The 27,992-nt window shown below is 52.5% G+C and overlaps 11 protein-coding genes across 11 annotated transcripts; 3 read left to right on the top strand and 8 right to left on the bottom strand.

Moving 5' to 3' along the window:
- Nucleotides 1–1,704: 1,704 nt before the first annotated feature.
- On the bottom strand, nucleotides 1,705–3,237 carry PG994_002410 (mannitol-1-phosphate/altronate dehydrogenase; the record flags this gene model as incomplete). The annotated part of the gene is made up of 1 exon (XM_066853819.1): nucleotides 1,705–3,237. The coding sequence occupies one exon, from the start codon at nucleotides 3,235–3,237 to the stop codon at nucleotides 1,705–1,707; it is 1,533 nt and encodes a 510-aa protein (XP_066721960.1).
- A 2,847-nt stretch (nucleotides 3,238–6,084) lies between these two features.
- PG994_002409 (uncharacterized protein) lies at nucleotides 6,085–7,051 on the top strand (the record flags this gene model as incomplete). The annotated part of the gene is made up of 2 exons (XM_066853818.1): nucleotides 6,085–6,396; nucleotides 6,452–7,051. 2 exons carry the CDS (start codon nucleotides 6,085–6,087, stop codon nucleotides 7,049–7,051), a joined length of 912 nt encoding a protein of 303 aa, XP_066721959.1.
- An 804-nt stretch (nucleotides 7,052–7,855) lies between these two features.
- PG994_002408 (uncharacterized protein) lies at nucleotides 7,856–9,044 on the bottom strand (the record flags this gene model as incomplete). Its single annotated transcript, XM_066853817.1, has 3 exons — nucleotides 7,856–8,437; nucleotides 8,513–8,714; nucleotides 8,746–9,044. 3 exons carry the CDS (start codon nucleotides 9,042–9,044, stop codon nucleotides 7,856–7,858), a joined length of 1,083 nt encoding a protein of 360 aa, XP_066721958.1.
- A 41-nt stretch (nucleotides 9,045–9,085) lies between these two features.
- Nucleotides 9,086–9,394, bottom strand: PG994_002407 (glycosyltransferase family 31 protein; the record flags this gene model as incomplete). The annotated part of the gene is made up of 1 exon (XM_066853816.1): nucleotides 9,086–9,394. The coding sequence occupies one exon, from the start codon at nucleotides 9,392–9,394 to the stop codon at nucleotides 9,086–9,088; it is 309 nt and encodes a 102-aa protein (XP_066721957.1).
- A 3,762-nt stretch (nucleotides 9,395–13,156) lies between these two features.
- On the bottom strand, nucleotides 13,157–14,110 carry PG994_002406 (uncharacterized protein; the record flags this gene model as incomplete). The annotated part of the gene is made up of 1 exon (XM_066853815.1): nucleotides 13,157–14,110. One exon carries the CDS (start codon nucleotides 14,108–14,110, stop codon nucleotides 13,157–13,159), a length of 954 nt encoding a protein of 317 aa, XP_066721956.1.
- A 550-nt stretch (nucleotides 14,111–14,660) lies between these two features.
- On the bottom strand, nucleotides 14,661–16,627 carry PG994_002405 (uncharacterized protein; the record flags this gene model as incomplete). Its single annotated transcript, XM_066853814.1, is given in 3 exon segments — nucleotides 14,661–15,434; nucleotides 15,496–16,413; nucleotides 16,427–16,627. 3 exon segments carry the CDS (start codon nucleotides 16,625–16,627, stop codon nucleotides 14,661–14,663), a joined length of 1,893 nt encoding a protein of 630 aa, XP_066721955.1.
- A 750-nt stretch (nucleotides 16,628–17,377) lies between these two features.
- PG994_002404 (uncharacterized protein) lies at nucleotides 17,378–18,433 on the top strand (the record flags this gene model as incomplete). The annotated part of the gene is made up of 2 exons (XM_066853813.1): nucleotides 17,378–17,785; nucleotides 18,005–18,433. 2 exons carry the CDS (start codon nucleotides 17,378–17,380, stop codon nucleotides 18,431–18,433), a joined length of 837 nt encoding a protein of 278 aa, XP_066721954.1.
- A 1,051-nt stretch (nucleotides 18,434–19,484) lies between these two features.
- Nucleotides 19,485–19,691, bottom strand: PG994_002403 (uncharacterized protein; the record flags this gene model as incomplete). Its single annotated transcript, XM_066853812.1, has 1 exon — nucleotides 19,485–19,691. The coding sequence occupies one exon, from the start codon at nucleotides 19,689–19,691 to the stop codon at nucleotides 19,485–19,487; it is 207 nt and encodes a 68-aa protein (XP_066721953.1).
- A 768-nt stretch (nucleotides 19,692–20,459) lies between these two features.
- PG994_002402 (uncharacterized protein) lies at nucleotides 20,460–21,794 on the bottom strand (the record flags this gene model as incomplete). Its single annotated transcript, XM_066853811.1, has 2 exons — nucleotides 20,460–20,928; nucleotides 21,559–21,794. The coding sequence occupies 2 exons, from the start codon at nucleotides 21,792–21,794 to the stop codon at nucleotides 20,460–20,462; spliced, it is 705 nt and encodes a 234-aa protein (XP_066721952.1).
- A 966-nt stretch (nucleotides 21,795–22,760) lies between these two features.
- On the bottom strand, nucleotides 22,761–24,431 carry PG994_002401 (uncharacterized protein; the record flags this gene model as incomplete). Its single annotated transcript, XM_066853810.1, has 3 exons — nucleotides 22,761–23,430; nucleotides 23,571–24,064; nucleotides 24,126–24,431. The coding sequence occupies 3 exons, from the start codon at nucleotides 24,429–24,431 to the stop codon at nucleotides 22,761–22,763; spliced, it is 1,470 nt and encodes a 489-aa protein (XP_066721951.1).
- Nucleotides 24,432–24,834: 403 nt separating this feature from the next.
- Nucleotides 24,835–27,509, top strand: PG994_002400 (uncharacterized protein; the record flags this gene model as incomplete). The annotated part of the gene is made up of 4 exons (XM_066853809.1): nucleotides 24,835–25,514; nucleotides 25,991–26,460; nucleotides 26,517–27,412; nucleotides 27,456–27,509. 4 exons carry the CDS (start codon nucleotides 24,835–24,837, stop codon nucleotides 27,507–27,509), a joined length of 2,100 nt encoding a protein of 699 aa, XP_066721950.1.
- Between the last annotated feature and the right edge of the window lie 483 nt (nucleotides 27,510–27,992).

The following is a 27,992-nucleotide window of genomic DNA, read 5'->3' as shown; positions in this document are numbered from 1 at the left end:
ACATAGGGAAGAGAACAACGGTTCTTTCATATATCCTCGGGTGTTCGCCGAACGATTCCGGGAGAGCTCTTCGGTCAACATCTCTTGGAGGACGCAGTTCGACGCGATCAATCTCTACTGCTACCAGCGAGGCAAGGTGGCTTCTTCAACGCAACTCTCGAGTGAGCTATAAATGCCATGGTCTATGCAATCAAGCCACTGATATTCTATGACAGCCAACTTAGCTACCCATTGGTTCCAGTGGGAGGTACGGGTGCAGGAAACAAATCTCACCGAGCCTTACGTTTTTCGGGTTGTGGACGCATTCGGAACCCCAGAAGACCAGATGAAGCATGGATTCTGGAGCAGCAGCTTCTTTACCACCAGAGACACGGTGTCTAGTTCAACTCCATATTCGACCAGCCCATCCAGGCCATCCAGCTTGCCCAGCTTTTCTTCTTCTCTATTATCATCAACAAGCTCCGAAAGACCTACCACACCGTCTCGGCCGACAATTACTACCAGCACCCTGTTTCAAGCCTCTGTGCGTCCCACGTCGGAAAGCGGAGTTTCAACTCTCGGGGGAGGTGCCATCGCTAGCATTGCCATCGGCTCCATCGTCGGCGCGGCTGTGCTTGGTTTCATTGCGTTCTGGTACGGGCGAAGGAAGGCGCCGAAGAGGGAACAAGCTGCTCCAGCATATCCAGGGTACCAAGATACGCCCTATCAGGATACCTCCTACAAGCCTAAAGGGGGTGCACACAGACAAGGGGCCAGTTATATGTACAACCCCATTGAGATGCAGGGAGGTCATCCTATATATTACGAACTGCCGATAAATACGAGGTAGTCTTTGGTCGAGTAATCAGAATAGATACTAATTATGTGAAACCGTACGTTCTGCATCGTTTGACTTTATGAGAGATACCGACAAGTAGGAATCTGCGAGACCTCCTTGGCAAACACGAGCAACACCCCGTCGCCTCGCAACTCGCGGCTCCGCTTTCCGCTCCGACTTTGGCGCACGACCACAATTGCTTCCTGCGGAGAGCGACGTCAAGATAAGGTGCACGGCGGGTGTGGAGGTCGGCATATCTCGCCCCGAGGAGCAGCGGCTGGTCCCCTCTATCGCGATCTAGTTAGTGCGTCTGATGTTCCCAGGGTTTACCTACACCCCACGGGGTCATCACCGATGACTTCAGCTCCACGGCGACTAGGATAAGTTATGTAGGGTCTCCTTCCAGAGACAATAGCTCTATGTAAGAGATGCCCGGTTGGTCAACGGTGGCATCCCGAGGAGCTGTTCCCGCATTCTTCGTCAAGAAGCTGTCGGGCACTTTCATTTTGGCTTGGCTGAGCTGTGTTTGCATTCCGAGGATTCGTCATGAACGAGGGTATCATGTTGGTGACTAGTAAGAATCACCAGAATGGAATGAACAAGAAAGAATAGTTGCTCGCGAGCCGTAGCTCAACGGCCATATCATTATGTCTTATCTATATTGTATGAGCAACCGAAGCCCGTACATAAAGTTATCTCTTAAATATATGTCGTGTGAATAAACCGCCCAGAACTCCTGAACTTTTTTCTCTCTCAATTTCAAAAATCTCCATCAATCATTCATTTCCCAACAAATCTCACACACTCACTCATTCATTATCGGCCAGCTAGCTCAGCTGCCTTTGGATATCATCATCAAAATCGTCGTCGCTACAGCGTCTCTTGCTTCACACGTAGTTCTCCAGCGTCTTGCGAGCACCGACCGTGTACAAGCTCTCCATAGCATCCGTGAGCTCGCGCACGAAGCGCTCGTCGTCGCGCAGATCGTCACCGAACAGCATCTTGATGCCGAGCAGCACGTGCGGCTTGTGCCCGCCCGCGCGCGCCTTCTCCTGCAGCTCGGCGGCCATGGGGTCGTCGACCTTGATCGAGTTGCCGGCCTCGTCGAGCCCGTTGGAGAAGCGGAACCAGCCGGCGACGCCCAGCGTCAGGCGCCGCAGCGGCGCGCCGTCGGCCGGGTTGGAGGGGAGGCGGCGGATCTGCTCGGCGATGGACGGCATGATGAACTGCGGGAACTTGCCGGAGCCGCCGAGGCAGAGGCGCGTCACCTCGTCCTTGAGCGTGGGGTTGCCGAAGCGCGACAGCAGCGTCTTGCAGTACTGCTCGATGTCGACGCCCTCGATCTCGGGCAGCAGCGGGCGCACCTCCTTCTGCATCATGTTCGTGATGTAGGAGCGGAAGACGGGGTCTGCGATGACGTCGTGGACGTACTCGAAGCCGGCCAGGTAGGCGAGGTAGGCGAGGGCCGAGTGGCTGGCGTTGAGCAGGCGCAGCTTGTGCATCTCGAACTGCTCGACCTCGTGCAGCGTCTTGACGACCTGGACGCCGACCTTCTCGAAGGGCGGGCGGCCGTCGCTGAACTGGTCCTCGAGCACCCACTGCATGAAGGGCTCCGTCACGACGGGCCAGGCGTCCTGCAGGCCGAAGGTGTCGGCCAGGAAGGTCTTGTGGTCCTCGACGGTGCGGGGCGTGATGCGGTCCACCATGCTGTTGGGGAAGGCACCCTCCTTCTCGAGCCAGGCGTGGATGGCCGGGTCTTTGAGCTTGGCGAAGGACAGCAGCATGCTGCGGGTGATGGTGCCGTTGCCCTGCATGTTGTCGCAGGACATGACGGTGAAGGGCTTGAGGCCGGCCTGGTGGCGCCGCGCCTGCGCGGCAAACAAGAAACCGAAGATTGTGCGGGGCGGGCCGTCGCCCTTGAGGTCGGCGACGATGTCGGGCTTGTGGGCTTCGAGCTCGTGGGTGTTCTCGTTGTAGTAGTAGCCGCTCTCGGTGATGGTCATGGAGACGATATGGGTCTGGGGGTCGGCCATCTTGGCGATGACGGCCTCGGCGTCGTCCTGGGCCAGCAGGAAGTCGGTCAGGGGGCCCTGGACCTTGGGCACGCTGCCCTGGTCGGAGCGCTCAATGACGGTGTAGAGGTAGTCCTGGGGCTTGAGGGCGTCGCGCATGGGGGCGTCCCACTTGGTGATGCCGACGCCGCATATCGACCAGTCCTTCAGGTTGAACTGGGAGAGGAGCTTGTCGACGTAGACGGCCAGGTGGGCGCGGTGGAAGCCGCCGATGCCGACGTGGACGATGCCGTGTTTCAGGTCGTCCCTAGAGTAGCTGCATGCTTCGACCTCGGTGTTGCGCGAGCAGATCTCGGGCAGGTTCTTGTTGCTGAGCCTCAGGGCGGAGGGCGAGAGGCTGTGAGGCATATTGTCTGTCTGTGTGTGATTCGGCGTCCCGGTGTACAGTCAGGGGGTATGAGGACGTTGAGGGGTGGGAGAAGAACGGATCGAGGTAGAGATGAAGATAAAGATGAAGATGAAGACGGATGAATGAAATGAGATCACTACAGCTCGGCCAGAAGTAGCTGAGGTCCCGCGCCCTCTTCTTATCTAGCAGGCCAGCTGCAGAGGATTTTCTTGATAAGAACCGGGTCCAGGGCTTGTCTGGCTTGTGGCAAAGAGCGGTGGATGACGGGGATCCACCTTATGCGATACGTGTAGCGCCTGGATGGGGCTTTGGAGACACTTGTCATAAATGTGGGCGGCATCTCTGGAGGGTTCTTTTATGGGTTATCGAGTGACGACAGACCATGTTCGGTCAGAGAACTGCTAACTTGGCCCGGCTGGCTGGACTTCCTCTGTGTGCCAGTCTGGCTCTTTTGTTCGTCGTGGAGGGGCAGGAAGAGTCAATTCGGTTGGTGGGGGTGGGCGAGCAGTGTGTTGCGGGATGGATTCCGGATGCCGAATGCTACCCCGTCTATCGGTGTACGCGCCCGTGCTCCGTTTTTCGTCTCTCCGGCTGGGGGGCTAGAATCGAGTCCTGGTACCGGGGATAGCAACTTTGACTTCCCAAAACTGCAGTTATATGCACTCGCCAATTCAAAATCTGGCCATGGTCAAACGTTTGCTTCGTGGGATTGGGCGCAACAGAATTGGAGTTGGCCCAGGGTCCGGTTCACGGACTACTCCAGCCCCCCCTAGACCCCTGACTCGAGAAGACCTTTGCCCAGGGTGCCCAAGATGCCCAGAATGCCCAGCTAGTCCAGGCCAGGTCAGCCTGAACTCAGGCTACGGCCAGGCTAACCTCGATGCACTGGACCCCCACAGCACCAACAAACCGCCCTGGATCCGGTCCGCCCGGATCACAATTTCGCTAGTGTGACCGATTTTTGAGGCTTGCGTCATTTAGGACCATCTCCCTTGACTTTGCATTCTCCCTTTTCGACCTCAGTCTTCGTTACAAAACCTCAATGGAGGGCTGCAGAGGACCGAATGCTCCTTGATTGCATTGGCACACCAATCCACTCTCTTCTAGGAAGAGAGTGACGCTTGGCAGGCATACACATGTCGGTTGCAGAGGCGATCCTGACATAGAGTTTCTCCCGGTCGCAGCTCACCCTTCGTCGGACTTGTCGTAGTTCAGCCCTGCTCGCTGCAAATTACGTCAGATCGGGGACCCGTGTTTCCACTGTATCTCCCCCCGTCGAAGAGGGCGATCGTTCAATTCTTTCGATTCCACGACCCGACGATGCGATTCCACGATGGACAAGAACTGGGTCTCTGCCTGGGGTCGAACTTCTCATGGCGACGTCAAGGTTGCGGCTCAAGCTCACTTTTTCCACCCCGCAATGACCGATAAGCAAGGGACCATGCGTTCATCCCACTCCACGGCCAGCTCTTATCTCCGACATTTGAGTCCATGGAGGGGCATTATGACGGCCAAGCCGCCTTCTTCGCCCAGTGATCTCCTTTTGAGGCAGCGACTCGGAGAATTCTGCGACATTAGAATAAACGTTTGGAACCAGGCTGGAGCATACAAAGGCGCCAGAGCGTGAGATCGCTCTAGCACCCATAAAGAAAGAGCACACGCGGCATCGGGCTTAAGCTCCCGGGAGGGGACACCTCAAGGCAGCATATACAACTCTCAGGGATAATACAACTTAGCGTCTCCATAAGTCAAATGGATAACTAGATAAAATCTCGGATATTTTGAGTGCGATGCCAGGGCCAAGTACGTCTCCATTAGTCACGAGGTATGATCGGCAGTACTGTTCCGCAGTGAAGAAGTGGGAAAAGTACTGCTCAGATTCCAGTCAGAATAGCGCCGCGCTAAGTTGTATTATCCCTGAGAGTTGTACTCGAAGCCCAGCTGGCCTGCCACGGCGTCGCAGCGTGGGCCGGAGAACACATGCAGGTGTCGCGCCCTCAGCACCACAGGTAAATACCTTCTCGGCTGAGAGCACAACATTTCTTTATCTGGTGCGACTCGAGAGAAGTCAGTCAAATGATTCCGATGATTCACGCGGGCATGTTAATGCTATCTACATCTCAAGCTTATTTCAATTAGGGTTGTTGGGATTTGGACAACGAACCCCGCCAATTCATACATACATGCAACTTTGCGCAAACATCTCTTCTTGGCTGGCAAGGGGTTAGCATTCGTGGCAGCTATTTCCAAATGCTAATGGCAGGTAATGACAATTCAAATGTGGAAGTCGACACCCTACATTTGGACAATGATTTATGAAGGCAGGTTTTATGTTACCACACTCGCGCCACAGGTTTGCGCCGTCGCACCTTAGTCAACCGAGAGCTTCGTGGCGACTGACTGACCGACCGATGGCTCATACGGCAGAGGCTTCGAGTCAACCGGACAAGAAAGCCGCGAGGTCCAAACATTCTCTCTGGATATTGGTTTGCTCTATCCCAGGTCCAGCTCGAATTCTGCTCGGAGGCACAGCAATTACGTAATCACTCTATCTGGATCATTTGCTCAAGGCAGCAGCCATGGCACCGCCGAACGAAACAACTCTAACTAGCGCCCAGCCAGGCATCAATCGCTACTAAGGGCATTTCGGAGATGGCTTTTACCGCAGCATATTTTGAGAGCCAGGAGATGACAGCTGGCTCGGACTTCTCAGGATTCGTCTATTCTTTCATGTCGAAATCAATCCGGCAGAAACGGAAGGAAGGACGAAGCACGGAAGCCAACTTAATCAGAGTGCGACTTTAGAAATTGAGCTTTCCGCATTACTCCCTACCGAGGCAGCAATGATGTTCAAGAAGTGCTTGGAAAAAGTGATGCAGTCGAGCTCAACAGAGCCAGACACGGCAAGACTGGACGGCTATATCCGCAAGGCCTGGACCAAAGACCCCTCCGTCAAACCGTTCAGCACCCAAGAAGAAGGAGGCGCGCCGCCGACCCTGAGGCGCGACCGGAAGAACCGCATCATCTACTACATCGGCAGCTTCAACCCCCCACACCAAGGCCACGTCGCCCTCCTCGACCACATCTACCAGCACAGCCGCGACCCGTCCGGCTTCAACGCCGTCGCCGTCCTCGTCATGGCCCACGGCGAGAGCTGGGTACGGCGCAAAGTCCGCCAGGACGCCGAACCTTTCAAGCTCCCCCTTCGCCAAGCGGCGCCGGCTATTGGAGGACGGTTTGGGCGACGAGAGGCGGCGCTGGCTCTGGGTCCTGCCCCGCGACGTCAACGCCTGGTGGGTGTTCCAGACCAAACTCGCCGACGCCTGCGCCGAGGACGGGTTCGCGCTCGAGTTCCACGAGCTGCTGGGGCCCGACTACGTGGGGGTGGGGAAGCCGCATTGCCATGGGTGGCACGGGGTCGTGACGTCCAATATCTGCCGGGCGGCGGACTTCGACGTGGGGGGCGATCACTCGCTACTGAAAATGGCGGAGTTCCAGCCCTGGGAAAAGGAACAGCGCCAGAAGAAAGACCAGGGGCAGGGACAAGAGCGGACGAAAGAGGAGATCCGCGCGACCGCCGAAGAAGCCGAGGACGATAACGAAGTCTGGATGTGCCACAAGCAGGTCGAGGGCCACGACTACAGCATCCGGTACATCCGCGCGAAGCAGCCGACGCTGGACCCCGACATGAGCTCGACCAAGATGCGGAACATCATCGCCGCGTCACCGCCAGACGCGCTCGCCGAGAACCTCCGTGGGATCGCGCTGAACCCCGAGCTGCTGATTCAGGACATGCAGGAGACTGCAGAGTAGAGAGTCCCTGTCATCGTGGGGTGACTTCTCACGTCGAGAGGGTGAAGGACCAATCGCTTGAGCCACATGTGCCAAATGGACGGGGGGTCCCCCAGGGATCGGGAACATTTAGGGGCGCTGTTCCTCCGCGTCGCGACCTCTTCTTCCCCATTTCCTCGTCTGGCTTGACCGGCCGTTCATACCGCCTCGTCTCACTCACCAAGTGGGGTGTCGCGGCACGACCAGGAAGCTCCGCATGCGGCTTGTGGGGGTAGCTATCGACGGGCATTCTTACTAGCCTACCCGCGGATGGTGGCTCGATTGAGAGAATAGTCTCATCAGAATAGTTCTAGCGTGCGATGGAGCGGTATGGTTACCCCTACTCCATGGTCTGTCTGTCTGTCCCGCCTCCGCAGGAGACCCACAGGTCCCTTCACCGACCCCCAAGACCGGGGAACAAAGCCGGGGCGTGGGGTTCATGCACGCAGGCCACGAGGGCGTAGCGTGGCGTGACATGGAGTGAGACCAACTCGGATGGCACGAGTTTAACCTGAGTTTTGTTCAATAGTCGATTCTTTTCTATAGAGATGCTTTTAGTACCTGGCAGTAGTGCCCAGATGAGTAGGTATATTCCCAAAATGCCATAGCGCCGCATACGTGTAAACCGTGCCCCCTTTCGTCCGTTCTAAAAATCATAGCCGATGGGGTCTGAAATAGCCCACGGAGTGTACCAAGTCGTCACGTCCCATTGTCCCAGAACTTTCATAATATTACAGTAAGGTCACTGGCCCTCCGGTGTCGACAAGACCATGCCGGCTTTCCATTTTACACCGAAGGCCAGATCGGTTTCTTGCACTCGCCCTGCCTCTCGATCCACTTGTTGATCTTAGGCACGATCCAGCCGCTCTTCCAGCGCTTCGCGGGGCTCTGCTCGCTGCGGTTCGGCTTGCCCAGCTTGAAGGAGAGGCTCGAAGCACAGAGGCCGTCGTGGTAGAGGAACTGAAAACACTCCTGGACGGCCTCGCACATGGCGCGGCAGTCCTCGAAGCTCTTGTGCGCCTTGCGCTCAGCCGACGACATGGGGGCTTTTTTCAGGCGCTCGAGCTCCCAGGCCTCCCATTTCTTGGCGTTGCGGTCGAAGTAGAGCACGTCGTCGCTGAGGTTGTCCCAGTCGTCGCGGCTGGCCTGCATCTTGGGCGCAAGGAAGCGGGTGTAGATGTCCTTGAGGAGCAGCGTGCGCTGCGTCGTGAGCGAGTGCGCGTCGCGCGGCTTGAAGAAGTTGCGCTCGTACTCCCAGAAGGACGAGACCTCTTCTGAGTTCAGGTGGTGCATGGTGACGACGGGGTGGCACCAGTGCGTCGGCCCAAAGGGCAGTGTGTAGGGCTTTTCGCCGTTGATGGTCGGCCACTGTGGAAAAAAAAAATGTGTCAGTTCTACCTACTCTTGTATCACGGCAAATAGGAAAATTGATTGAATACATACCACGTTCTTCACCGACACATCGGTGGCCTCCTTGAGGGCTTTGGCGAACATGTAGTCGCCGCAACAAGATTCGTGGATTTTCATATCCCACTTGTTCGCGATGCTCCCATCCGGCCGACCATTGAACTCCCGCATGGCGGCCTTGGAGATGACGTAGCCGCTGCCGCCGTGGGCGAAGGGGAACTCGCTGATCATGGTCATGCTGCCGAAGTAGTGCTTGCTCGTGGCGGAACTTGGCGAGCCACTGGACCAGGTTGGGCCAGAGGACGTAGGTGTCGGCGTCGACGAAGACGTACCAGTCGTAGTTGGGCCGCAGGGCGAAGGCCTTCTCGGCGATGTGGATGTTCTTGTACTTGTCCAGGTTCCACCCGGCCCGGGCGGCGTCCCCACCCTCCCGGTTGCAGTTCTCCAGGTCGACCTCGCAGGCCTGCTGGTACTTGTACAGCACGAAGTCGGCGTTGTCCTTCTTGGCCTCGTCCAGGACCGCGTCCAGGCTGTCGTGGATCTCGACGCCGGCGATGGTCTGCTTCATGTCGGAGAAGATGAGGTAATCGGGTAAGCAGCGCAATGTAGTCATGAGTTGCGTGGGCACCCGGGCATAAGCTCGCTCGCGCCCGTCTTCATGACGACGAGGATGTTGGAGGTGTCGGGCATCCAGGCGCATGCGGGATCTTTGGATGGTGGTGTTGTTGCGACGCCATCCTGGGGATCTGTAGCGTTTGCGCCGGCGGCGGCGGCATTTCCATGGTAGTAGGGTATGGAGAGCTTTGGTTTGATGTAGGAGGGGCCCCAAATGCCGATGCGGGCGGCCGTGTAAAAAGTGGCGACTAGGAAGATGGCGAGAAGCAGGGTCGCAGTGAAGGAGCGGCGCGATTGAACCATGGTGTCAAGAGGGACATGTCGGCGGAGCGAGACAGGAGTTCAGAAGGAAGGGCGGGATGGGAATCGCATATAAGAAAGTAAGTAGGGTCGAGATGTTTGTGGGTGTGTGACGGATGCGGGAGAGAGAAAAGGTGCACCTGGGTTTTGGTGTGTCACTTGTTTGTTTTAACGAGTTGTCCCTTGCTGATGCATCCGGGGCTGAGTTGGATGCAGGTACTTTGGCAAGTGCGTCCAACATGAGATGATGGTGGATGGGAGGATCTTGGCAAGTGTAATCAATTGCGCGGCGGGCGGATGGCGTCGATAGAGGACCTGAAGCAGGGACCCCCCGTCGCAAAGCTGAAAGTGTTTCTGCTTGTTGGTAATTGACTGGCTGTTTGCGGTGCAATACTCATTGCGATACACTATGGCGGACGCCACTGGGCATGGCCGGGTAATTGCACATTCTCAGCAGCAGCAAGGCAGTTGAGCAGGACCAAATGGGTTGAGGCCAAGTGCTGCTACATAAATCATTCAATAAGCTTCCATGACAGCTCTTGTGCCGTACTAACTATCATGCACAAACTATTCCTTCTGGAGCAACTGCAATCCCTCCGGGCCGCCTAGCTGGGAGGACCTTCGATGGTTCTAGTCATGTCGCCTGCAACTGTCGATACGCAACAGATGTTTCTGATGCAGACAATCAATCGGCTGTCGGGTGCCTAGAGAGAGGGGTGAACACGTAATATGGAGACGCCCGTACGCGTTCGCCTGCTTCAGCTTGTGCTGATCCAATTTCTCCTTACTTGGCATCAATCAAGGGTGGATCCATCAAAAAGCCAAGTTTTGCTGCCGCCTTCTTGTCTTTGTCTCGGGTAGTGTCACCCGGTTGGGAGTGCTAGAGGAAGTCTAGAAGGGGCTTCATTGGTAGGCTTGTTGACTTGGACTGACTGAGAATGAATGTCGCATTCAGCACCAAGCAACACCCAGGCAGGCAGGGGTTGGTGGCCCGCCTGGAGAAACGTGGGGTTCGGTGTCTGGCTGTTCACCCGGATCGTCGGTTCAAACCACGTACTTGCAGCCCTTAGGTTACGTGACCCATGACGAGGATATCCGAGTTGAGTGCACTGCCCATACGCGACAGCTTGTACATGTATATGCTCTCTGTCAACTTATTAGCTCGCATACTCCACATATTCCCAAGTCAATTTCAGTGGTTCGCTGGAACTGTGGGTGCTGTCAATTCATGTGAATTGACAGGTGACTGTTTCCCAATACCCCTCCACCTCTTCCCTCCGTCGCGACCACTCTTGAGAGCCCGGCGGCATCCTAATATGGCAACCCCTTCCGCGGACCTCGGCCCTCCGTTGCTTGTTTTTTGTTCTCGGGGGTTGTGGGCACGGGGCACGGGGCAGGCTTGATCGCATGTCGTCGTGTTAAAGTTGGGACGTTGTCGAGCTAAACAAGTCTGCCCCATCTCAATTTTAATTGACGTTGCGACATTTACGTTCCGCGTAAGTACACTAGTAAACGAGGAAGACTTGAATAGGTAGAATCAATAGGATTAATTAATAGAATGAATAGTATTTAAATAAGCTGAGTTGCAATTCAAGCTTTCTTATGTCTTGTCGCAAACAGCGTTCCCCTCTTCTTGTTATCAGGTTCAATTTCAAGCTGGGTCCATGAGGAATCCCCGCCTTCGTCTTTAGGTGGTGTCTGTGCCGGATGTGTCGCGGTGTTCTCGAACCGTGGGTTTCCTGGGAACCTGACTGGCTTCCTCCTCATCAGACGCAGCCCGAGGCACCCGCACCTTGTGTTCGGGCTGATAGGCCACAGATTCGGCGGCAATGGATCGTGAGTGATCAACGACATGGGGAATAAGCCCCCTATCAAAGTCATCGCCTCCACAGAGGGGACACACCTCAAAAATCTTCCCCGACCACCGTTTTTCGATAATGCCACGTTCAGCTCGAGAGTACAGTCTACCGTGGCAATCTCTCATATGGTCCACGAAGTCCACGAATTTCTCGAACGCCGTAGGGTCATGCGACTTGGCCTTGCAATACCAACGCTACGTATGCTGACGCAGGTATCGCAGCCAGTCCCTTCTGTCGTCATAGAGTACTTCGGGGTCATCTGCAGGATTCGAAGAGGCATACCAAAGCGTAATATGGGGTAATCTGCTGTCTGGGAACCAACAAGTCATGCCCGAAGTCTGACCCGATGTCTGAATAAGTAGCCATGTCTGGCGGCAAGTATTCACTTTCGTGCGTTTTGCCCGCGTGCGTAGGAAAAGTTGACAATGTCTCTTCACCAACTGCCACCGTTTCTAGTGTGGATGATGAGAGACTAGATAGTGTAGACGTTGTTCTGGAATCGGTTTGTTCCGGGGAAGTCGTTATTCCACTCGTCGCATGGAGACGTCTCCCAGTGGACGTTTCCATCTTGAATGGTAGGGTAGGTGCTTCAGCAGGCCGGGTTCTGCGATGAAGCAATCTACGTCTAATGATCATGGTCCTCAAAAGACGTTGTCGAATTTGTTCACTGCTTCGTGGGGCCCATGCTCCCAACATCCGAGCGAAGTATCTTGGCAATCATGTCTTTCTGCCTCTTTCTCAACTTCCTCATCCGAATTCTCAAGTGAGCTTGTTGGCCATCTTCTTTGTGACTCGCTGCCAGCATTCAGTATAGTTTCGGTGAGTTCGTCAAGTATAGACACCTGGGATCCGATGCTACCAACTATTCGGTCAAAGTTGGCTTGCTGAGCACTGGATTGTGATTCTGTATCATTCTGATTCGTCGCATCTTGTTCTTGTTCTCGTAGAAGATCTCCATCTATTGTAGTAGCGTTAGAATATCAGACTTAATGCTCAATTTAATGATGAATAGTAACTTACACTCATCGAATCAACGTTGTATAACTCTTAGCACGCCAAGAATTCAGGCTTGTGCCTGTGGTGAACGTTTTAGTCGGTAGTCGAGACTGGTCGTTTCTATACCAAAGATAGACACGTTGTAGATGAACATCGATAAACGCGCCCTTTGATCATCCATGGCCGGATATCGCTTCACGACGGGATGTACATCAAAAAGGTCGCTTGTTTGGAAGGATGTTGAGTTGTTATTATCGAAGATCTTGAATATGCCTCTTAGACAATAGTCGAATGAACTGAGGCATCGTCTAGCGGCCACGGAGATCGGGGTGCTCGACTTCTCGTTTTCCATACTGCCCAGCTGTTCCTGCATATGTGGCGTAGTTACTCGGTTAGTAGTATATAAAAGCCCTCAAGTAACATAACCCAGTGGACGCGAAAGAGATCATATTGAAGGGGTATTCTGCCAGGTCGTTTGGGGCTAAATCAATAACAACCGAAACGATGATGTAGACGGGATGGATTGAGCTAAGAAGGAAATCTATCTTACAACGATCAAAAGGGACGTAAAATGGGAAGATTCCGCTGGCAAACACGGCCTCTACCCACCCGGCCTGCAGTAAACACATTTCTAGCAAACATGCCCCAGTTTTGCGATCTGTTCTCGCCCACAGCTGGAGGTTACCGGAAGCAGGCTGTCTTTAATCACGCTCAGACTAATCCTTGTTTGACTATACATTGGACTAAAGGCCCGCCAACGCCTCGAATCTACATTTAGTATACAATCAACGTGGGAGGAGTACTTGATAACGACGATATATGAACGAGAAGCAGTGTTGCGGATACCAAACTACTGATATCACGATAGTGGGCTTGTAAACCAGCATCTGTTAATAGCAGACCCCAAGTGTTAGCGGTCTAACCTACTGCAAGTCCAGGGCACGTAGACCTTAGTCCTAATGTGCGCCGTAGCATAGGGTAAGTAATGAATGAGAGTGAACATTCCCCTAACGCTATTTCGTGATACCTGTCGTATCTTCAGTAGCTTCCGCTGTATCGGTACTCTATATGATGGGTCCAATTCTTGGTCGGACTCGGGCTCTTCTAAATAGTGTGAATCAAGGTCGAACTCAGACCTCCCATCCTCGCTGGGATTCTCATGTTCTGAAGGACCTTCGTGATTATCCGATTGATCTTCACTACCATTGGACTCCGAATTATGGTGGTCTGCCTCGACGAAACCATCCTCGCTGGGATCCTCATGCTCTGAAGGATCTTCGTGACTCTCCGGGTAAGCTTTACTACTATCGGACTGCGAATCATAGTCGTCTGCTTCATCATCTTCTGAAAGGTCCTCATGGAAGTCCAGGTGATCTTCATTATCATCGGACGGTGAGTCTTGGCCGATGGGCGAGTCTACCATGCTCTCATCATCCTCGTTTGATTTGCCATGAACGTCGTCATCTGACGAGACTCCCTGGCTGTGGTGTCCGTCCGAGTTACCCTCGCCATCACTATCCAGCATGTTGTGGTCCTGTTCATCGCTACCCGAGTTCTCGCCCGCGTCACTCATCCCTCCCTCCTGGCCATCGTCTTTAAAGTCGTCGTGGGCGTCGCTGTTCCATGCCCTGGAGCCGGAGCGGGAAGATGAACTCGAGTTAATTTCCGCTTCAGACTGAATCTCAAGTGGCTCTTCAATTGGGGAGATTGGATCATGACTTTGGTGGGAGGCAGCGGCACTTGATGGCCGCGACTGAGTCGGAGTGTCCACTGGCGACGGTGTTGGGAAGGGGCTCGTGGGGACTTGCTGGCGAGACGGGGGAATCGTCAGGGGGTTGGAGATACTCTGCGTCACTGCCTCCATCTTCGTCTTCAGCATACACTTCGACAAGGTCGGCATCCTCCATGTCTTCAATCCAGGCATCTGATTCTTCTGAGTCATCGCCCCTTGGGACGTCTCCTGAGTCTGGCGGGAGTACAATAGTATTTGTCGTCACTGTAAAAAGATGCTGCGTGGCCTGGTCGGTGCGTAGCACCGTGGTTGACCTTACAGGGTCATTACCTGATGGATCTCCCGAATGATGTTTGTCCCCGTGGCCACGATCCCGTAAATGTATTTCCCTGTGGCGCGGAGTCTGTTTGCCCACGGGTTGCGTCCGAGCTGATGTCGGGGTATCAAACTGCTTCGTCCTCTGCGGGTTAAAGCTGGACTTGATGTCTCTATAAGTCTTCTCGTTGATCCTCTTCTTTCCCATTGTTCTGCCTGATACGTTCCCAGTTCTTGGGATCTCCTGAGTCGATTTGTTCTGGGGTAGTTTTGTGGAACCAACTCTTGGCTTGCGCGGTTCGATCTTTCGCGGCTTGTCTGGGTTGGAAGTAGCCCGGATCCTCTGAATCGGCTGGTTTCGGGATGGCTATGTGTAAACGAATTTAGACTTAGGAGTTTCTTCTTTTCGGGTCTTGCCGTGCTGCAAAGGCCGCCTGTCTGTTGTCTTAGACATAGCCGGGGCATTCCGAGTTGACTTGTCTCGGGATGGCTCTGTCGAAATGAATCTAGACTTGGGAGTTTCGACTTTTTTCGGCTTGTCCTCGTGTAAAGACGGCCCGTCTAGTTTCTTAGGAGTAGCCGGGGTCTTATTAGTAGCCAAGGTTTTAGCAGTAGCCGGGGTTTTAGTAGTAGCCAGGCTCTTAGTAGTAGTTGGGTTCCTAGAAGTAGCCGGGGCATTCTGAGTCAACTTGTCTCGGGGGAATTCTGCGGATTCGACTCTCGACTTGGGCGTTTTGACTTTTGTCGGCTTGTACTGGTGCAGAGACGGCCCGTCTGTTTTCTTGGAAGTAGCCGGGACCTTCGGTTTGGCTTTCGCCATGGCCTCGATGAAATCATGGCTGGTTTTCGGCCCTGCCTTCTTCCTAGGGCCACTGCTGCCCGTCAGGGCTAGGACATCCTCCTCTTTCGCGGACGAGTCCGGACCTCGTAGTAGATCTTTGCTCTTCTTGGCCGATGTGTAATCCTTGCCGAGAATCTCTTCAAGAGGGAGCTGAGACGGAGAAGTTTGTGTTCTGACGGCATCTTCCACCACGCGTTTATAGTTCTTCAAGCTCGGGGGCTTGATTGGGCTGTCGAATGGGAATGGTTCATAGCGATTATAGTTTCTCGTGTGATTTAGGACCGGCTTGGTTGAATGCTCCTGTAGCAAGTAGTTATAGAGCTGGACTGATAGCAGAACTGATCTTTAGCAGAGTACTTACATTCGCGTCACTCTTGGACTGAGGCTTCCTCTGTGGCTTACCAGTCACCTTGGATGGTATCTCTGCATCCTGAGTGTGTTCACCACTCGGCCTGATTGGGTCAGGAGGTGGTATGTCTGTCTTGGTGATCTTTGGCGACGATGTACTCTTGTCTTTCGAAGTTCGAACGGTGGGTAGCTTTTCCTTGCCGGGAGTCTTTGACAAGTAAAGGGGTGGATCCTTAGTAGTGTTGGATTGACTAGGGAAGATGGCCGCTGTCGGATCAAAGATGGTCGCTGGCGGATTAGGGGCCCCTGGACTTGGGGCGTTCGTCTTCCGTGTAGCCTTGGTCGTCTTGTTCGTCTTGGCCGCTTTGGGATCTTCGTTGTTGATTCCGGTGGAGGTGGCTCCAATGCCATTCGGCTTAGGGTCCTTTGTCATTTCGCGAGTCGAGTTGGTCATCTTCATGAGAACCTGTTGTGTGGTAGGGATAAAAGGTTTGCCGGTTTTCTCGGCAATTAGGAAGTCGCGCGCAGCCAGTGCCTCGCCTAGAGGCGTCCAGCCCTTGATCAGATGGAGCTGACCAATGTAGAAGGGCTTGCGCTGGCTACTCAGCCATCGCCAGGCTTCGCTCGCCCATGGGACTTGAGGGATTGAGATTGTAGTGGATATAGATGGGCATTGATTTACATTGGCTCCCGCCGTGAAACCCTCCCTACCAGGCACTTGCTCAGTCCTGGCCTGGAGGATTGGGGGATAATGTGACGCTAATGACGGGGCATCAAGCCACTTCGATTTGCGTCCGGCATAACCGGACTCCTGGGTCGTCGTGGAGGACTGTCCCTTCTCAACCTTATTGGGTGTAGATAAGATGGACCAGTAGTTATATCCCTCCCGGAACGACGAGATCAAGACATGTCTTGCAGAGCTTTGCCGTGTCTAGATAACTGACCACGGGTTCGGACTTGGAGATTTGGAAGAATCCAAGACGACTGGGGTAATCATGATGGGTTTGACTTGGCACGATGCGGTATTTGGGGAAATCCCCGCAGGAATGATCTGGAGCCTTCAGACGACGGATGAGGGACTCGGCGCACCCAGCTACAGGTGATTCAGACTGGAGTTTGGTAGGAAGTGTGATTCCAGAGGTCATGGCTAGCGATGACTGAGACGATTCGGGCGTCTGTTGCCTGTGTGCTGCCTTGAGATGGACAATTGGGATGAGAACGGCTTGGGGAATTATGATGCGCAGGAAAAGCTTTGCCAGTAACCACCGCGACGGATGATGGACATTGCCCCCATGAAACCCTCTCTCCTTAGCAGACTGCTGCCACATGATAATTAACTTCTAAGGCTATTTTTGGAACCGGAAAATCGAGAGGTACATTTGAGGGAAGTATCTGGTCAGAGTCAGCCTCACATAAATGCCAAGAACTATATTGCTTTTTCTGTACCAATAGTATCAAGGTAAGAAGAGCTAGGCGTATATGCGTTGTTTATTCCACTTCCGTGTGCAACAAGGCAATGCACACCGGTCAAATATCTGAAACAGGTGGTCGGTCAAAGGTCACGACTCCTGTCCAGAGCCTCGTTGGTGTAGTATCAACCGCAATGGGGCGTAATAGGATCGGCTGATAGGGTTGAAGCAGCAATGTCCTGGTTCGACAAAGGTTCTGGTCCTCTGTGCGGCCAGAAATAATAAGTGACTTTGCCAAATACCCAAATCCTGAACACCTTGGCAACATAATTTACTTGTTCATTTGGAGTTGACAAATGTGAGCTGGCTTCACAACCTTACACTCGTTTTTGCAAACACCGGCGACAACCCGGCCATTGAAAAACTCCCTACGTGAGTCCAAAGCCCTTGTCGTCGATCCAAATCCCACCAAGTCCAGTCGCTACTATGCCTATGGCACGCTCGGTATCGATGCAGTCGTCGTCGACTTTCATCCCATCACCTGTTACCCAAGATGACCACTCTTGGGCCAAGCAACTCGTGGCTGGTTTCGCCCAACCCAATTCGAATGGGTTGTCCTACAAGGAAGCCACTGACGCTCTGAACCACGTCTGTCAGGGCGGCGTCCCGAACGCAACCCCTGGCCTGGTGAAGGCGTTGCTAGATAACGGTGCAGACGTCCTCCACAAGCGTCGCAAAAGCAGCAGCTTTCTCAAAAAATTGCGGGATCGAGACCAAGAAGACATACGCAGCCGTTTGGTCGAAGACGCGGCTCGCAACTGCCCCGCCGGCATCTTGCTGCGGGCTCAGGAGATATCGAGAAAGCAAACAAAAGGCGCCAAAATTAAGCTCAACGTCAGTCCAACAGCCACAGCAGAAACACAGCTGTGAGAGTTGGAAACGATGCAAGGAGACAACCACGTTGGCACCATCAGGAAGGCGAGCGAGCTCGCCAAACTAGCTCTGCTGCACGGTGAGAAAGGCCGGCCCAGCCAGGCCTTGGCGCAGTACCAGTGAGTCCTAAACTGGTGCGCCGAACACCGCGGGCCCGACCACCTCGACACGGCGCGGCAGCAGCACAACCTGGCGCGCGCCTGCGAAGACGGCGGCGAGCACGAACGCGCGACGGCGCTGTACCTGAAGGCGGCGCAGCCGACGGAGCGCAGCCTCGGACCCGAAAACGCGGAGCAGCACCGGATCCTCGCCAACATGGCGCTGCTGCTGGGCGACGGCGGCCAGGTCGAGGCCGCGGGCAAGCTCCTGCAGGAGATCCTGGTGCTCCAGATCAGTCTATTGGGACAGAAGAGTCCGGATACGCTGTCGACGGCTTGTAGTCTGGCCTTGAACCTCCGGCTGCGCGGCCGGCACGCGGAGTCCGCGAAGCTGTTCAAGAGTACTTGGGAGATGCAAAGCAAGGTCCTGGGGAAAACACACCGTAATACTTTGAAGACGAAGGCGATGCTCGATGAACTGAACCGAGAGTCTTTTCCACCTAAGCAGTGAAGACGATGCCTTTGTTAATGAGAAGTCGTGGCTGAGCCTCAAGTTAATTTCTGGTTAACAAAACGACTTTGTTGCTATTTCGGTTTCCAACTATATCCGTGGGACTTGGACAGCCCGTATTCATGTATCTTTCGTCTCATGACCACAGTCTTTGCTGAACAAGCCAGCTTCCGATAATTAAACCCCGGGAGTCTTGTGTCGTATGTAACAGGGAGAGCCAGGTGGTATGAAACGATGGTATATTGAGCAGCTGAATAGTAGCAATGTTCTTGCTAGTCTAGGAAATTATGGTGGAGAAAGGCCCTACGGCTAGGTTTACCCCTTGCAGCTCCCCTCACCGCCCCCACCCACCCCTGACTGCTCTGTCTGCCCCTGATCGAAAGCATCTCAAACCAAACATGATCTGCCCGAAGCAGATGTAAGCACGATTGGAAGGTCTGTGGTCCCGAATTCTATCCCTTATTTGGAAGGAAACAGCAGCAAGGGCGCACAGTAAAATTACTACGGATGTCGTCTGATTACAAGGTATCCATGCCGTCTATGCTAGGTAGTTATTGTCGATATCGACATGCTTATGACTACCAGGGTCACTGGCTTAGCTAGAGTAGGCGGCTACATCACTGTAGCGTTGTTCAGTATGCCATTGAACTCTGGAGCATGTTGCTTTATGAACGTGTCTGGATTTCTCCTTCTCGAGGAAGCACCCATGAAGGCAGTTGTGTCCATCTACGAAACCCAAGTTTTAGACAAAACGAGGCCAGCTGCAGCTAAGGGGGAAGGGGATTCATAGAGACTCATGATGCCTTTTTCGCTGATGCTCCTTTTTCCTATTACCAATGCCTTTTTCCGTTGACGCTCTCCGTTCCGTTGTCCGTTCCCATTGCCCATCGTCTATTGTACCAATGGCACTGATCAGAGCGTTTAGTGCTTGCGTGCGAAGGCCACCACCGGAGGCAGGGAGTGGGCAGTGGCTGCCGGGCCGTTGCCTACGATACACAAGGCCCAACCGATGCCGGGGCGTAGGCGGTATTTGGGCAACCCCGAACTCGCGTTAGATGATGTTCTGGTTGATGACGAACTCTTCCGTGCTGAAGCGCAAGGGAGGCGGCCCCATCTGCTCGGTCAAGTCGATAGAGAAGATCGAGTAGCGTGGGTGGGCCTGAGAGCCTGGAGGCGGACTGATTGTGAAGGTCCAGAAGTAGTCTATGAGAGACAGGGCCCGGATGTCGAGATTCTCTAAACTGGACGGCGACGCCATTGTCGCAAAACTTTGATGACTTGTGCTCACTGTCAGAAAACTTGGATATGTTGGTACAGATGTAGTGGAATCACTTACTTTCGAGATGCTTGTACCGTGCAACTGCAGCTGGATCGGATTCAGGGGTGGATGTAAGAAACCTGGTGAGGATTTACTTGCTTGTGACAATTGCAAGGTCGCCAAGCTTGAGGTGTGTATCGTGATGATCATGTAAAGCCGTCATTGGTGATGGCAATGTGTGAGGCAGCTGCTTTGAGTTAGACAAGGATGCGGCCTCGGCTTGAGGATGCATAAGTCGCATCGCAGCTTGATGGAGAATGGAAGTAGGTGGGGAGGCGCGGCAGAAGCGAATGTGAGTAGCAGGGCCAGATATACACTCATCCACGGTTTTATCAAGTGCACAATAGCATACCTAAATCCAATAGCAGGACTGCGACAAGATTCTAATATAGATTCAGGTCTCCCTCTTATGGTTTACTCGTAATATAAAATAGGATGGTCAAATGATGATGTGGAAGGCGTACAGACAGGGTGTTACCCGATCTATCGTCCCCTTGACTCACAACCAAATGAAAAGCAAACTGCTCCTCTGGTGATTTTGACTCATAGCCAACACAAACTTGATATTGATCTCCCTTCCTCGAAACCTAACGAAAGATGCTTCTATAGCGTTCAGCATTTCTTAACACCTGGCCATACCCGGATTCATCTTTGTATTCCTTTTCAAAGCCGGTTTGCCACTGAGAAAACAACATGGTTATGCAGTTGCTAATCAGGGAGTCCCAAGGAATCTCGCCCCCCCCCCCCCCCCAAAGCCTTGGCCATCATGTCGCACCGCATCATGACCTTCCAGCACTCCCCCAAGAAGTGCTCTAGTTGCTCTCGGTTTTGTTTATGGAACGGATCATGAGGCACCATCAAAGCCCGCGTTTCTCTGTACTCGGCAAACTCCAGCACTAAGTCTATGAGTTCCACAGGAAGTCCCTTTTGGCTGAGAGTTGACCGTGCTTCTTCGGCTTCCTCTACCGATGGCATGTACGGTACTTCCCTCTCTACGATGAGGAACTCGTCATACGACACGCGTCCCAAGACCAGACTGTAGTCGAAATCGCCTTCAGGTGTGGACCAGCGATCCAACAGCCTCTGTTCTGGATAGGGTAGGAACTGGCCGTCCTTGATGCCGTAGAAACTCTTGTACAGGTAAGTCGGGATGTCCGACTTCACGTACGACACCGTGCTGTCTTTGACCAATTACTGATACGTCCTTGTGAGCCGGAGGTCTTCTGGGTCGTCTTCTGGATACGCCTCGCTACAAAGGGCGGAAAATCTCTGGATGAACTTGAGACCGATGTAGTTTCGCAATGCATGTTTGCAGGCAATATCCCAGCCGAGTCCTGGCGCTTCACAGTGGCATTCCTGGGCAGCCCCCCCCCCAGCGCAGCAAGTCCACGCTGGGGGGGCGCATATCCAGAGCACGGTGTCCATTGCGCCATAGACGAGAAGCGTCTTCATTATCTTCTTCCCAGGAAAGCATCCCGGTTGTGGTCATCAAAATCATAGCAGTCAGTCAATCGATAGGGGTGGAGGAAGTTAGACATGCGTCTCTCCTCAAATCTCAGGGCACAGCTACACCCGGTGTCCCCCCACGTGAGGGCAGAGAGCCACCGATAATTCTTCTTTCTTGTTGAAGTGGCGGCTATCTATATCGCATTGCCAGTGGTGGCGGCGTAAGTGGGGAGCAATCAAAAGAGCATCTGCATCGGATATTACGATGTCGTCGTGAGGAGGGGCTTCATAGTGCTCTAGTAGCTTTTCCCTCTCCCGCGTGGCTGAATCAGACAATATCTCCGAAAGGACTTCAACGAACCTATTGAGTTCCTGTCCCTGATTTGGTTCCCAGCGAGGGTAAAAGTCGGTTACGTGGTTGTTTTCAGGATTAGACGACACAAGGGTAAAGTTGGAGGTGAGAAGGTCCCAGAGAATTTCACCTCTAAGGCGTTCCCCATGGTGGTTGGTAGATATCTGATCGTTGACGAGGTTGACTGTGATGGACTGCTTGATTCCAGAGCAGAAAGATGGAGAAGTGAAAACAGTTGAAGACATGATCTGAAAAGAAAGGCACCATGGAGTTAGTTAAACATTTCAAGATTGTGGGGAAGTCAAACTGGCGTTAGTAAAGGTAGATAGGAGCCTGAAAGCCTAATTCACTAGCTGCACGAAGAGGGTTCGTGCTTATCTCAACTACATGTAAACAAGTAGAGCAGGTCTACTAAACCTGACCCCTATTCCAGTAATGAGTCAGAAACTAGACAACTTGAACCAGTAGCGTTGGTCCTTGACACAGAGACCAGCAATATCCTGCATTGGTACGTCCAATTAGAAATCGAAAACAATAAGTCACTATTTTCCAATCTTCGCAACTCAAACACCAATAATACGGCCACAATACATTTGACTCCCATGGATCGATAAAATCTTAATGAGGCCATCAAAACTTTGATGGTTCCTGACGTGCACCCAGCGGTAACCGGCTCGGGGCCGATCAGCGGCTGTGAGTGAATGTTGTCCGTATACCGTCGATTTGCAGCTATATAAGAGAGATACGAACTGCTTCTTTATTGCCTCATCCAGAACAATAACTCCGTCTAAAGCCTCCAAGCCCTGTGGCCTGTTTGGTTTTAGTTCTCGTGGTCTACCCTTTCTTCGAGGCCACAGCCCAGTTCGTAAGAATCTCGTAGACCACCTGTGCGGCTACGAGCGCGGTTTGCTCCCCCTACCCATCGTACTGCAGAAGAGGCAAGTGAGATCAGCACCCAGTGTGTGCCAAGCATAACTTCTCACTGTGTGTCTTTCCTCCTGCCTAAGACGGTCGCCGAAGACGAAGGTGGATCCTCCGGACGCCTCCCCAGCTGATCCTTGTATGTCCAATTCATCTTGTTGTCCCGTTAGTTCGAGTTAGAATTGCTTTTTTTCCAACTACATAGCTTCGATCCCGCGAAACAGACAGGAGAGAGAGCAAGAAAAAGATGTCTTTGTGTTGCCGCTTGCCAGCCCGACCAGACCGCACTTTCAGGGGGCCTCCGACCAGCCCTCGTAGGCATCCCACGCTCTGCAGCTCTCCTGGAGTGGTATGATGACATTTTCACAGTAAATTTTGAGGAATTCCTGGTCACCCCAGAGACGTTGTCTGCCGCAACATAAAGCAATGCATCCCTCGATCGCATCCAGGTGGTGTAGCGGTATCCGTTCCGACGTCGCTTTCACCCAACTGATGGCAGCTGTCAGGCGACAGTGGGGTGTACTGATATCCATTTCTTCCATGTTCGCGCACCACAGCTCCAACGGTCTGTGATGCCACAGCTCCAAAAGTAAGATGGCAAGCTCGCAAAGCACTGCCTCCGGGTCCGGGCTCACCTGGGCTGATTTCGTAGACTCGGGTGTCTGCTCGACGAAAGGTTTCGTGCTGAACCCCAGATTTTTCTTCGCCGGTATGATGACCAGTAGAGCGTGGCTTGTGAATGGGGACCCTAGCCATAGTGTCTCCCGAAGTTGGACAACTGAGCGTGCTATGTCGAGTGCCAGGAACGTCTGCTCCTTGTAACTAATGCGAGCAGTTTCGTTGTCGCTGCCACGTCGAAGCACCTCCGCCAAAGTCAACGAGTCGCCAAGGAATCTTGAATTATGACTTTGGCCATCAAGAAGCCCAAAACAGTCGTTACTAAGTGAGAAGTGTACATTACTGCAGTACTATGATGAGTAACCACTATAGATGGAACCGATAGGTTTACTGATGGTTTGGAGATTTTGCTGAATTGATTGTGAAATATGAGGTGTTACTAACATTCGTTGCTCGCCCCTGATGCCTGGGTGGTCGCGTACCTTAGGCCCGTCTTAGTAGGTTGGGGAGATATGCTCGCTGCACCGGCTTGGACTATCGCCTCCAGCAACACGTCTCCCATTCCTACCACAAGCTTGAATGTGGCAGGATTAGTCTTCCTCGAGCTGGCATTCCTACGCACTTTAGTAGGGGGTATGCGGTTATGCAGCTGCAGAAGCACCCTATGTCTTCTTGGGCAACTGCATTCGCAACTTCTATACACAGCTGAGAAGAGTGATTGAGCATGCCCTTGCACTTGACCTAGGAGATTTGCCAACTTATGCGAGTCTTTGGAAGGCTCATTGGTGGTGTGTTCTTGCTGTGACCTCATGCCCTTGATGATAGTCTTTAGTGAAAGACGGTCTTCATTCAGCTCTTCTATGAGCTGTGTAAGCCGAGTTTTCTCGATCGTAAATGAGATGCGTTGCTGAAACGCAAAGCCCTTATATCCAGGGGGGTTGGCTGCCAGTAGTGCAAGGAGATCGTCCTTCGTTACCTGATAAATATTACATCAGTGAAGACATGGCAATAAAGCAGAGGCGTTCGTCAAGTTATACCTTAGGCAGCCTTCTAACGTGTTTCAGCTTTCTGGCGATAAGCTTGAGGCAATCCTCATACCGCCTTAATATCTCCAGGAATGCGTCGTAGTGCTGGCCGAGGTAGGCTTGCAGGTAAGCACCGGTCTTGGCGTCGTGAAGAATGAGCAAACATTCAGTCTCCGTGATGTCCGGGTTCTCGACTACATCTTCGATGCTGGCGCTTCTAAGTAGTTCGAGTATGTCGAAGAAGAAGGACAGTTTTTGGTTCTTCAGTCGGAACAAGAGTGTATCCAATTGACCTTGCCACTGGATGAAAGTTGCCATAGTGGACTTGCCCGACTTGTAGTGCTCAAGTGCCGAGATGAGAAGAGGGATTGCCCCCCAACACAACACCGGCTATCTCAAAGCCCGACATGCTATTGCTCAACGAGATTGGGTTTAGACGCGCAGAATATTTCACAATGGAAAGCCAGCTTGGATCAAATGAATGCAGGTGTAAGATGTGAACAGCGAGACGCGGGGTTTCGAATTTCAAGGCTGGCACCCCTGGGCAATGGTCAGCCGCATAGGCGGGCCGGAGCGTCCGGAAATGCTCGCTTTCTGACATGCATGCGTTGGTCCCTTCCCCGCTTGACTTTCCCACACTGTCATTCAGTATGTCCTTGCTCCTCCTCGCAATATCTTCCAAACAATTCCTGAACTGATTCGACCACCTGAGTCTGGCGTAATGGATCAAGAGGACCGACAATATCTTCGGGTAATTGGCGAACGCGTAGCCGAGACATTCAGTTCTTTCGCGCACCCTCTGGCTCTCGCTGACAGGCTTCCTAGCGGTCGTCACATTAGCTCGGAAACAGAGCGATTCCAGCTGTGGGCGCATAGCCTGGGGCTCTATCACGAAGATCATGCGTCTTTGGATTATCGAGTCCGAGATTCTGATCTCGTGAGAGATCGGCCGAGAGAAGTAATGTTGGAAGTACAGGAGCACCTCAACAACCTGCTCGCCATTGCGAAAGGCGAGCGTGGTCCTGCCGAGCAAGACCAAGACTCGGCCAGTTTGACCAGTTCGTCTGGCAGCAGTTCAGATTCATCCTACGTGGAACAGCAAGAACATATCGATCTGGGTTCTTTCGACGAAGTTGGCTTTCGCTTGCAAGGCCTAACTGAACGTCTAGATACACTCTACACCATAGCCACTAGGATTCGGAATCCCAAAAACCGTCCCTCCAAGACAAACGATCAACTCTACGGAAATATCTCCCATGCAGATCGTGGGCCGTATCGAAAAGAGCGCGAGGAGATCGAGACTCTCACCGCGGCATATCTCCATCGACAATATCTGCTAGGAATTCTGGACTCCCAAGACAAACTTCTCGCGGAATTCCACTCGGAAGAGCTCATTTCGCAGTACGCGTCAACTGAGAGTTGGATAATGAAAAGGACAGGGATTGCAAATGCAAGGCGAAAACAACAATTCGTTTATTGGAAGAAACATGCATCTAGGCTGGGTGTGACACAGTCTCGTCCACCAAAGATGCAGCCACCCAATCTAGGTCCGCAAATTCTAGATGCCCATACCGAAACGTCACATGCCCGTCCATCTCTTGCAACCACTGCTACACCACTTCCAGTGAACATAGCAAAGCCTGATGATATAAAGTCGGTGATATCCCATCAAAGTGGTTTATCGGTTGCGATGAGTCCTGAACAGGACGAACTACCTTGGCCACCGACACCAAAATTGAAAGGGGGACAAAAGCATTTCCAATGCCCTTATTGCATGATACTATGTCCAGCGAGGTTTTCAGAAATCGGACCATGGCGGTATGACTACCTCCATTCATCCCACATCGTTGTGTGAAGTTCACTGAAATGCAAAATAGGAGACATATGGGTCATGATTTGCAGGCTTACCACTGTACTTATGAACAGTGTCAGGATTCCAATCGTCTATATGGGACAGTTAAAGAGTGGATCGACCATGAAAGCCAGCACGTTCAAGTCTGGCATTGTCGAAAACACCAAGAAGAGTTTGAAACACAACCCGACTATGTGCATCATCTGAAGATGATGCACACAGACTCTTTTCAAGAAATGTTTTCCGACCAGCTCATCGGTGCAGTTGTGGCTCCTTCAGAGCATTTACACCGCGGTTGCCCGTATTGCCCATCATCTTTTACGGACACCGCAGATATGCAAAAGCATATCATTCACCACCTCGAACGGTTTGCGCTACTCGCTTGCCCCTCATTGGATGATGATACAGAAATAGCGCAAGACTATAATCCATCGAACGAGAGTCATCACACTCTTCTTTGTGGCCGGGAGCATTCACTGGTCTGCGACTTTCCTGGTGAGTTATCTGAATCATATTCCGAGGAACATAAAAAACTTACCATGCTCACAAAGGTATCCGCGAACTTGCGCTTCGTTTCCTAGAAATCCCTAAATCTACCAGTTTCACTCAGTTCAAGATCAACACAATCTTCTACAGTCTGGAGAATGCTGCAATCATATGTCTTCTCAAGAGCAATCAGATGTGGTTTAGCATCGACTACCCTTTTGAGATTATAAGTGAATTATGTTTCATTTTTGACGGATTCAATCTCGAATTGACGAAACCGCCGCTTTTCAAACTACTTTCTCGTTCTTCGCAAGAGTATGTGCCCTGCTCTGATTTTACCGAAGATGAGTTAGCGTCTTCCAGACTTAGGCATACATTCATATCATCGAATGGCGCACTCCTGAAGCGACAGTTACAAGGGTTGCATCTCTTGGTCCCTTTCCCCATGTTCAATGGACTCAATGATTTCGTAGGAGGAAGTTTCGGGGATAACTTTGGACCAAAGCTTACTCTACCGAATACCCCAGTTCCCTCTTCAGACATGGTCTCAGGTTGGGTATCAGGATGCCAACAGTCCCTGGACGAATCTGTGCATAGGAATCGGTACAAGATGTCCTCAGAAGGAAATGAAGAAAGCAATGAGGCTGAAATTAATGAGAGCAGCGACGTCAGCAACGACAGTCACGACAGCGATGGACACTACGACAGTGATGATAGCGTTGGCTCGGGTCACTATTGGTCAAGCCGTGCGCGATACAAATTCGCTCAGTACGTTTCAACTATGAGCGTCAAAAGAGAAGCATACATATCCAACCCGCCAGTACTCAAGTATGTATGGAAAGCTGTACGAATGGACCCAGATTGTGCCATATGCATGGCTCCAGCAGGTCTCCAGTGTGACTGTGAATCCAAGGCTATGGATGCGGCCATTCGACAGGCCGAAGAAAAGATGATGAGTGTGGTATATAGCGACGTCAGGACTTGGATACGAGCTCACTCAAAAGATCTTATACGAGAGCGTTTCCAGTCCCACGTGGATGCTGCCAGAGAGCTTTTAGAGGGGGAGCAGGGCTCTCCTGAGTTCTATGATGCGGAAAAGAATATGACTGGGTTGAGCCAGCAAGAGTGCAGCTCAATATGGATTGACTACTACACTCAATACCCCGAGACGATGGAGTATTTCTACTCTACCCTCGAGCTTAACCTCCCTGCCGAGGAGGAAGATGCTGTGCGCAACCCACCCCCCTTGATACCGCCGACCCAGACGACGACGACCAGAGGACGGAAGAGGACGAGGCACCTCTGTTAAATGGGCTTCCGTACGTACGTACAAGTGGGTTCCGGGTTCAATCGGGGTTATATTATTATATTCTATTATTTATATCTATTTTTAATACGAGCTACGAGGGGTATCGTATACCCCTTTTAATAAAACTAAAAAGGGGTTCGTATACGTAGGTACGTAGTATTTTTTTTAGAGTAATATAGAAAACCTTAGTTCTTATTGTTTTAATATTGGCAGTTTTCTGTTTTAGCGATAA

The sequence above is a fragment of the Apiospora phragmitis genome (genome assembly GCF_038363925.1).
Source record: "Apiospora phragmitis strain CBS 135458 chromosome Unknown utg000002l:1.0-5516284.0:1.0-5523493.0, whole genome shotgun sequence".
Lineage (NCBI taxonomy): Eukaryota > Fungi > Ascomycota > Sordariomycetes > Amphisphaeriales > Apiosporaceae > Apiospora > Apiospora phragmitis.
The sequence above is the reverse complement of the archived record's forward strand: the minus strand, read 5'-3'. Positions and strand labels throughout refer to the sequence as shown.